This window comes from Lontra canadensis, unplaced genomic scaffold (assembly GCF_010015895.1).
Source record: "Lontra canadensis isolate GAN:19392208 unplaced genomic scaffold, GSC_riverotter_1.0 scaffold30, whole genome shotgun sequence".
Classification (NCBI taxonomy): Eukaryota; Metazoa; Chordata; class Mammalia; order Carnivora; family Mustelidae; genus Lontra; species Lontra canadensis.
The window spans coordinates 9,316,724-9,326,852 of NW_022631024.1; the positions used below are offsets into that span (position 1 = coordinate 9,316,724).

General features: G+C 39.6%; 1 protein-coding gene across 1 annotated transcript; it reads left to right on the top strand.

Annotated features, from left to right (window-relative positions):
• Positions 1-637: 637 nt before the first annotated feature.
• Positions 638-1,616, top strand: LOC116872835 (olfactory receptor 1L3-like). Its single transcript, XM_032866356.1, is given in 2 exon segments — positions 638-754; positions 756-1,616. Coding segments are annotated over 2 exon segments (978 nt in total).
• The last annotated feature ends 8,513 nt before the right edge of the window (positions 1,617-10,129 follow it).

Consider the following 10,129-nt stretch of genomic DNA (forward strand, 5'->3'; position numbering starts at 1 on the left):
TAAAGATTTATTTATTTATTTAAGAGAGAGTGGGGCGCCTGGGTGGCTCAGTGGGTTAAAGCCTCTGCTTTCGGCTCAGGTCATGATCCCAGGGTCCTGGGATCAAGCCCCACATCAGGCTCTCTGCTCAGTGGGGAACCTGCTTCCTCCTCTCTCTCTGCCTGCTTCTCTGCCTACTTGTGATCTCTGTCTGTCAAATAAATAAATAAAATCTTAAAAAAAAAAGAGAGAGAGAGTGCATGCTCAGTGGGGAGAGGCAGAGGGAGAGGGAGACAGTCTTTAGCAGACTCCAGGCTGAGTGTGGATTCCAATGCGGGGCTGAATCTCATGACTCCAAGATCATGACCTGAGCCAAATCCAAGAGTCAGATTCTTAACCAACTGTGTCACCCAGGTGCCACCCCTTCAATCTGTTTTCTATAGATCTGTATCTCAAAGATTCTAAAAGAACAAGTGAATAGAACAAGCCAACACCTTTGGCTCTGATTTGTTCATATTCAGGAAGAAAAACTTTAGAGTAAATGCCCTATTAGAACTGCTCATTCTCATTGTAAGAACCAGATGGAAAGATACATGTCCTAGAGGACATAAGAACCATTAACTGACAGGATCTTTTATCTGTAGGTGCATACAAGTCCATGGGAATGTCCAACCTGACAAGACTCTCTGAATTCATCCTCATAGGACTGTCTTCTCGCCCTGAGGACCAGAAGCCACTCTTTGCCCTCTTTCTTATCATGTACCTGGTCACCTTGGGGGGGGAATCTGCTCATCATCTTGGCTATCCACTCTGATCCTAAACTCCAAAACCCCATGTATTTCTTCCTGAGCATCTTGTCCTTTGCTGATATCTGCTACACAACAGTCATAATCCCCAAGATGTTAGTGAACTTCTTATCAGAGACAAGGACCATCTCCTATGCCAAATGTCTGGCACAGATGTATTTCTTCCTGGTCTTTGGAAACATAGACAGTTATCTCCTGGCAGCTATGGCCATTGACCGCTATGTAGCCATTTGTAACCCTTTCCACTATGTCACTGTGATGAGCCACAGACGCTGTCTGTTGCTAGTGGCCTTCTCCATAGCTTTCTCCTGCCTCCACTCCCTCCTACACGTCCTCCTGGTGAATCGGCTCACCTTCTGTGCATCAAAGGTTATCCAACATTTCTTCTGTGATGTCAACCCTGTTCTAAAACTGGCCTGTTCTTCCACCTCTGTCAACGAAATTGTGGCCATGACCGAAGGGATGGCTTCTGTGATGGCCCCATGTATCTGCATTGTCATCTCTTACCTGAGAATCCTCATTGCTGTCTTCAGTATTCCCTCAGTGGCTGGAAAATGCAAAGCTTTCTCCACCTGCAGCTCCCATCTTACTGTGGTGACTCTGTTTTATGGAAGTATTGGCTATGTCTATTTCCACCCTTTGTCCAGGTATACTGTCAATGACCGAGTAGCAACAATCATCTACACTGTACTGACATCGATGTTGAATCCATTTATCTACAGTTTGAGAAACAAAGACATGAAACGGGGCTTAGAGAAACTGATAAGCAGGATTAAGGCTCAAATGGATATGCCTCCTACTATACGAGTCAACAAAATCCATGGATCCTGATTGCAAAGTGTGAGTGTGGGTGTATGTGCTCATGTACACACACCTGCACAAACTCACAGGGGCACACACACACACACACACACCAGCATGTGAGAACTTTTTTTTTTTGGAAAAATATACTCTTTGCTCAATTGTAGCTGTACCCTATACTTTTCTAACCTGTGGTCTCTGTCACACCATGATTCACAGTACTTTCCATGTCTTGGTATGTATGCTACAATGTAGATCACCTCAATATCTCTCTATTCCAGAAAATCACATTCCCTTTATTCCTTCCATATTTTTTTAAAGATTTTTTATCTGTTTATTTGACAGACAGAGATCACAAGTAGACAGAGAGGCAGGCAGAGAGAGAGAGAGAGGGAAGCAGGCTCCCTGCTGAGCAGAGAGCCCGATGCGGGACTCGATCCCAGGACCCTGAGATCATGACCTGAGCCGAAGGCAGCGGCCTAACCCACTGAGCCACCCAGGCGCCCCTCCTTCCATATTTATATGGAACCCCCCATATTTCCTTTATTTATAAATTCATCCAAATTTGATCACTTGAATTACAAAATAATTTTTGTACATTTATGTAGAAATATATATATGTGCAAAAATGTTTTGCATTTATAACCACTCTGTTCCATCTGAAATAGAAGTTTTTTTCTAAGTGGTTGGGTGAATGTGTGTGTTTTACCTCCCTACTGAACTAGGAACTTCCCAACTGCAGAGCCTGTGTCTTCTGATCATGCCATGATACTACAATAGTCCCTTTTATTAATTCTCTCAACAGCTGGATATCCTGGGCTCTGGAGTCATTAGATTCACAAAACCTAACATCAATCACTTAACTATTAGTAAGCTAGCTCTGTGCCTTTGTATGGATTCTGTTCTCTACTCTTCCTGCCTTTCAGAAGCTCAGGTTGCATTCACCAAATAACGCTTCCTGAAACTCCTTGCCCGTGTGCTCCTCTCTCTAAAGATGCCTGTATTTCCGTGTTTTCTATTTGTTACTTTTCTCAGAATGAAGGAAAATTTGTTCTATGTAATCAGAAATGCTTCCTATGTCCACTAAAGACAGAGTCAAAAATCAATGGATGTATTATATGTTGGCTAACTGAACATAATAAAAAAAAAGAAAAGAAAAAGCAATAGATGTAAACTACTAGTAAGAAGATTTCAGTTTACAAAGCTTCATTTTAAAAAAGGGTTCTCATTCAGTTGGAAGGAGAATTACATAAGAAAGAAGTTCAATAAATTACTTTACACTTAAGAAATTGTTTTATACTTAAGAACAGCAACAAAGTGAGATTCTCTCTTTCTATCCAGGTGTTTGCATTTTAGAGATGGAAATGTCTAAGTCAATCACATGGTATTTCAGACAAAAAAATAGATGGATAATTTTGATTTTAATAGCTGGATAAGTTTTAAATAATGGAATAAGGAGCCTTTATATCCCTTTGATTTTGCATCAGTCATCCCTAACCTGGGCAAGGCAGATTCTAGGTGAGGATATATTCCTCAATTTCATTCCTTTATTCCAAGTATGGCAAATTAGTTTAACTTCCATGCCAATTCTCATCAGTTGATAAGGACATCTTGTCTTGCTATAGTGAAAAAACTTTTGTCTAACTCTGGGCTAAATACAGAAGGATAAACAAAGATTGATTACAGTGTCTGCTATGGCTGTGGCTGCAAGAAGTACTGGTACATATATAACATGTGAATTTTCACAGTCGTTGTAAGCCTCAGGTCTTGGGCATCTGAGAATGGATTTTGTTTCTGTATCTTCATTTCTATAGTTCAATTTATTTTTTGTTTTGGGCCTTCAGTCTGTCTAATTGTATCTCAATTCTGACTTTTCTCAACCCAATGTATTATTTTCTCAGTGAATTTTTATTTATACTTGAGCCACATTCATTCATTTCCCACCTCTCATGGGTATCATTGCTCCTTCCAAGTCCCATTTCTAAACTCTCAGGACTTACACAATTTCCCCCTGATGTCTTCAAAGACACAACAGACTTTTTTGGGGTTTTGTTTGTTTGTTTTTATTTTTGTTTTTTTGTTTCATTCAGATCATCTGAACTTTTGCCATTCATCTGTCACCATGAGTGATGGCTAGGCCTTGTTTATGAGATTGATGACTGCCCCACATGACTTATTATGCTCTGTAATGATCCAATGGTGATATCAGCCTTGGACAACATGAAAGGTTCTTGCCACAGCCCTTTGATGTTAGTCTAGTCTCTCCACCAACCTGGCTTCTTTTTCTCTCACTCATCTATTTGGGTTTTTTTTTTAATTTACATTCAATAGATTAACATATAGTGTAATATTAGTTTCAGAAGTAGAGTTCAATGATTTATCCATTGTATACAACACCCACTGCTCATTACATCATGCGCTCCCCTTAAGGCCCATCACTCATCTATTTGAATAAGCCACTCTAGCTCCTTGAAAAATGCTTAAATAACCTCCAGGAAAATACTGAGGGCAATGCCCAGTCCTCTGCTGTCTAAAAATACAGTGCCACCATTTTCTATTGCTCTTTTTTAATTTTGAGAGCTAAAGGAGCACAAGTACAGTCCTCACATTGGGGTTAGAGCACATATCCAATCTACTATCAGATTCACAGACTTAAAGGATCTTGCAAGAAATTCTCTAGTGTTATCTAAATGTGTTCCACTGCTTTCTCTTTCATCTCTTCCCTGGGATATACATGGATTCCAAGTGATGACTCTTAAGAGCTAAGAATTTGGTGCATAACACATTGGGGTTTTAGATGGAATTGTTCCCCACGATTTCATAAGTTGACATCCTAACCCTCTCATATCATCTCAATGTGACTTATTTGAGGATAGGGTCTTGAAAGAGGTAATTAAGTTAAAATGATGTCATTTGGGTGGTCCCCAATCCAAGATTACTGGTGTCCTTATAAGGAGGAGAAGATTAAAACACAGACACACGCAGAGGTAAGACCTTGTGAAAATACAGATAGAAGACTATGAGCCAAAAAGAATGTCCTCAGAAGAAACCAACCCTACCAATACATTGGCCTCAGACTTCCAGTTTCCAGAACTGTGAGAAAATAAATTCCCACTGCTTAGTCACCAAATCAATGGCACTTTGTTATGGCAGCCCCAGAAAACTAATACAATATCTTTGATAATTCTGCTGCTGAGAACTGAAAAGTACTGGGATGTGTGGGCAGCTCAGTTGGTTTAGCATCCAACTCTTGATTTGGGCTCAGGTAATGATCTCAGCGTTGTGGGACTAAGCCCCATACCAGGCTCCTTGCTCAGCTCAGCATAGGGTCTGCTTATGATTCTCTTCTTTTTCCTCTGCCCATTCCCCTACTCACACTCTCTCTCTAAAAGAAATAAATTCTTTTTTTAAAAAAGAAGTGCAAGCTGGTGCAAGCACTCTGGAAAACAGTGTGGAGGTTCCTCAAAAAACTGAAAATAGAGCTACCCTATGACCCAGCAATTGCACTACTGGGTACATATCCTAAAGATACAAACGTGGTGCTCCGAAGGGGCATGTGCACCCAAATGTTTATAGCAGCAATGTCCACAACAGCCAAACTATGGAAAGAACCTAGATGTCCATCAACAGATGAATGGATAAAGAAGATGTGGTACATATACACAATGGAATACTATGCAGCCATCAAAAGAAATGAAATCTTGCCATTTGCGACAACGTGGATGGAACTAGAGGGCATTATGCTTAGCGAAATGAGTCAGTTGGAGAAAGACAACTATCATATGATCTCCCTGATATGAGGAAGTGGAGATGCAACATGGGAGTTTGGGGGGTAGGAAAAGAAAAAATGAAAGAAGATGGGATCGGGAGGGAGACAAACCATAAAAGACTCAATCTCAAAAAACAGACTGCGGGTTGCTGGGAGGAGTGGGGACGGGAGAGGGTGGTGGGGATATGGACATTGGGGGGGGTATGTGCTATGATGAGTGCTGTGAAATGTGTAAACCTGGCGAATCACAGACCTGTACCCCTGGGGATAAAAACACATTATATGTTTATTAAAAAAATTTAAAAATAATAAATAAATAAATAAGAAGTGGAAAGTAAGTGGTGCTTAATCCCCAAATTTTTTATTCAAAATATCTGTTTGCCATAAATCTTCTATTTTGGCAATGAAATCTGTTTTCAAAACCTGAAGGTCTCTGATTCATGGATTATCTCAGAGAACATAAAACTGGGAACTTACCATAACCTCCAGATCACCTAGAAATTAAGACCCAGAACTCAACTAGTGAGAGACCGGGATGAAAAAGTCAACATTACAACAAAAAGACAAGGGAACACCGATTAAACTGAAGTCTCAAGTAGGTAAGGAATTACTGTGACCACAGGACCTTTGAAGATGTGTCTGCCATTGGTCTCATGAGTTATGTGGGAAATCTAAGAGGGTCTTACCTTCCTTTTAAGCTTTGAAAGAGAAGAACCTGTGACAGCTCCTTATCCTGCCTTCTTCTAACACAGGTAAGGTCAAAGCTGAATAGCCAGTTTCTCCCTAGTAAGATTTTACTTGACCTGAGTTGAATTTAACTAAATTGCTTTTCCATTCATTTCTAACATTAATAATTAGAAGCCTAGTTAGAAACATTAATAACTAGAAACTATAGAGAACAAACAGATGGGTACCAGGGGAGAGGTGGGTGGGGTCATGGGTTCAATAGGTGATGGGGATTAAAGAGCGCACTTGTGATAAGCACTGGGTGTTGTATAGAAGTGCTGAATCATTATATTGTATACCTGAAACTAACATTACATGGTCTGTTAACTAAGTGGAATTCCAATAAAAACTCTCCAAAAAGAAAAAAAATAATTAATGTACCACCTTAATTTACAAGTAGGACCTTAGATGCACTGCTAGATCCACAAAAAAAGAAGGAACCAAGTACAACCAAGAGGTAAAAAGAAGTTAAAGAAATAGCAAATCATTCTTCATACAGTTTAACCTGTACTGGCACCTGTATGTCATACAAAGGGAATATAAGTGCTACGTATGAGTATCTGCTTAGGGTTCCTCTCTGTACAGGAGATTTCAGACAGGATCATTTTGCACAAAAGAAAAATTGTGAGTGTTTCAGGGGCCCCAAATTTTCCCCAGTACATTCTTGATGAGTTTTAAAGAGAAGAGGAGTCATGAGATGAGATGAGACTGGGGACTGTGAGGCTGAAGGTGCCCATGGGAATTCCTCTGTGCTGGGCTGGCCAAGGTGCACCTAGACATGGGACTTCCACTGGGAAGTTAATCTGTTGTGCCAGAATAGCAACTAAGGTCTAAAGCCAAGGATAAAGGTTCTAATCCCTATATTCTAAAGAATGTTCTAGCACGGATAATCCAAACCCCACCCATCAGGGCTCTTGAAAATCACCTAGCACAAGCTCTACTACCACCAACCACCACCCAAACCTCCTGCTTTCATTTTGCCATTTTTCTTTGGGTGGCATTTTCATTAATAACCTCACAGAAAGAGGCAGCTGAGTTGTAGAAGGGGAGACCCAAATTTTCTTGTGTTCCCTGGTCATAATGCCTTCATAATTTCCATCATCTTGTGGGTTAACACTGACCTTTTATCATACATTTTTAATAGATTTAAAAATACCAACCAGTGTACACCAAGTTATCATGGTAATGTGAGGATAACTATAAATCAATCACCTACAATTCTGACTAATGGGAATTAATGACCTCATCTTAAAGAAGAGGAAACTGAAATTCAAAGAGGTGAAATGACTTGCCCAAAGTCACCAACAACTAAAAGGTAAACAGAATTCAAACTCAGAACTAACTCTGAATCCCAAGTGCCTACCCAACAGCATGGGGAGAAATGGGAGCTATTTGTAACCCCGCCTTAACTTGTGTGAGGATATCCTCAAGAATAGCCATAACTTTCCCCAGAATCCTTTCTTGGCTCTTATTCCAGAAGAGTTCTGAACCAGATGACTAATGTTCTGACTAGGATATCAACACTCTTATTCTCAATGTACAGCATGTTTCTCTGACTACACAATGAAATGGATGTGCCTGGGTAGTCTGTTTCTTTGACTAGGGAGAGTGCTGTGATCAGCTTTGGCCATGGTTATATTGAGAATGACCTAATGTGCTGAGAGGATCCAGGCTTAATTCCCAAGCAACTATTCACAAGAAGACAAATTTTTACCCCAGAACTCGATTTAATTAGGCTGTAAGAAGCTACCCTCAGTGGTTAATTAGCGTCAAAATAAAGGATCCTGGAGGTTCACCAGCAAGATCTCCCCAGAGCCTCATTAATAAAGCTGAGATTGGACCTCGTCCCTCTGAGGAAGCTTCTACCATGATAGTCATTCAGAAACTTTTCAGGCACAATGTCATTAGTGAGTTCTCCTGCTTTCCCCTGGGCTCCTATTAAGGGGCCACATTCTGCTCTGATTCTAGAAAGGTAATTGAGGACGCCATAACTCGAAGCCTTTGTATCCTCCCATCTGAGCCCATTCATGCAAGGACAACACTGGAAGGAGCTACTGAGTAATCAGTTTTAGAGGGAAACAATGTTTAAACCAGTTCTAGCCAGAACTTTTTCCTTTATATGCTTTGAAGAAAATTATCTTGAGGCTTAGACATCAACTCCCCCAATCCTTTTGGTCTCCCAATTAAAAACCTTTGCAAATAGTGTCTACTTTATCTAAAGCTGTGGTTCTCAGCCTCCTCTGCACGTGAAGCATCACCTGGGGAACTTTCAAAAAGATCCTGATGCCCAGGACCACACCCCAGGACAATTAAATCAAAATTTCTAAGATGTAACCCAGGTATCAGTGGTTTTAAGGCTCCCAGGTGATTCCAATGAACACCCAAGGTTGTGAACCACTGATCTCTTTAGGGGAACCCAGTTGGCTTGTGAAATTTGGTAGTGCCACTGTTGTGATTTTAAGATTTAGCATATTAATGACCTTTTTCCCCTGTCTCCTATATGTTTTTATATATTATGAGGTATTTATTTAAGGTTGTTATATGTCACTATGTGATGCTAAGAGAGGACACAAAGAAGGCACTGTGTTAAAAATACTTTAACTCTATTTTTCACCTCCCACATTTCTTTCCACTTTTTTTAATTTTCTGAGGCTACAGATAATACATGAATACAGTTTAGTTGTGAAATATCCAAACAATGAATCCTGGAACACTACATCAAAAATTAATGATGTACTGTATGGTGACTAACATAACATAATAAAAAAAGAGAGAAATTTAAACATTAGTTATAATGTAAAAACTAAAAATCCCTCCTGAGTTTCACCCACAAACCTGTTAGAGAAAGATATCTTTAGATATACAAATATAAAGGTTAAGAGCACTTGTTGTGATGAGCACCAGGCTTTGTGTGGAAATACTGAATCACTATATTATACACCTACAACTAATATTACACTAAGATTAACACTAACTAGCATTGAAGTTTTAATTTAAATTTGAGTCGGTTAATGTTAGTATAATATTAGTTGATGAGCATCAGGTGTTATACACAATTTATGAATCACTGAACACTACATCAAAAGCTAATGATGTACTATATGGTGGCTAACTGAACAAAATAAAAAAAAAAAACTTTAAAAAAAATTTTAAATACTCTTTTTTTTTTACAAGCACCCACATGTTTATTGCAGCTTTATTTACAATAGCCAAGATATGGAAGCAGTCCATGTATCCACTGACAGAGGAATAGATGTAGAAGTGGTGTATAAATACAATAGAATATTATTCAGCCATAAAAAATGATGAAATCTTGCCATTTGCAATTACCTAGATGGAGCTAGGGCATATAATTTTAAGAGAAGTGAGTCTATGAGGGAAGACAAATATCATATGATTTCACTCATATGTGGATTTTAAGATCAAAGCAAATTATTTTTTAATCATTTTTTAAACATTTTTTAAATTTATTTTCAGCATAACAGTATTCATTGTTTTTGTACCACACCAGTGCTCCATGCAGTCCATGCCCTCTCTAATACCCACCACCTGGTTCCCCCAACCTCCCACCCCCCCCACCTTTTCAAACCCTTCAGATTGTTTTTCAGAGTCCATAGTCTCTCATTGTTCACCTCCCCTTCCAATTTCCCTCAACTCCCTTCTCCTAACTCCCCATGTCCTCCATGCTATTTGTTATGCTCCACAAATAAGTGAAACCATATGGTAATTGACTCTCTCTGCTTGACTTATTTCACTCAGCATAATCTCTTCCAGTCCCGTCCATGTTGCTACAAAAGTTGGGTATTCATCCTTTCTGATGGAGGCATAATACTCCATAGTGTCTATGGACCACATCTTCCTTATCCATTTGTCTGTTGAAGGGCATCTTGGTTCTTTCCACAGTTTGGTGACCGTGGCCATTGCTGCTATAAACATTGGGGTACAGATAGCCCTTCTTTTCACTACATCTGTATCTTTGGGGTAAATACCCAGTAGTGCAATTTCAGGGTCCTAGGGAAGCTCTATTTTTAATTTCTTGAGGAATCTC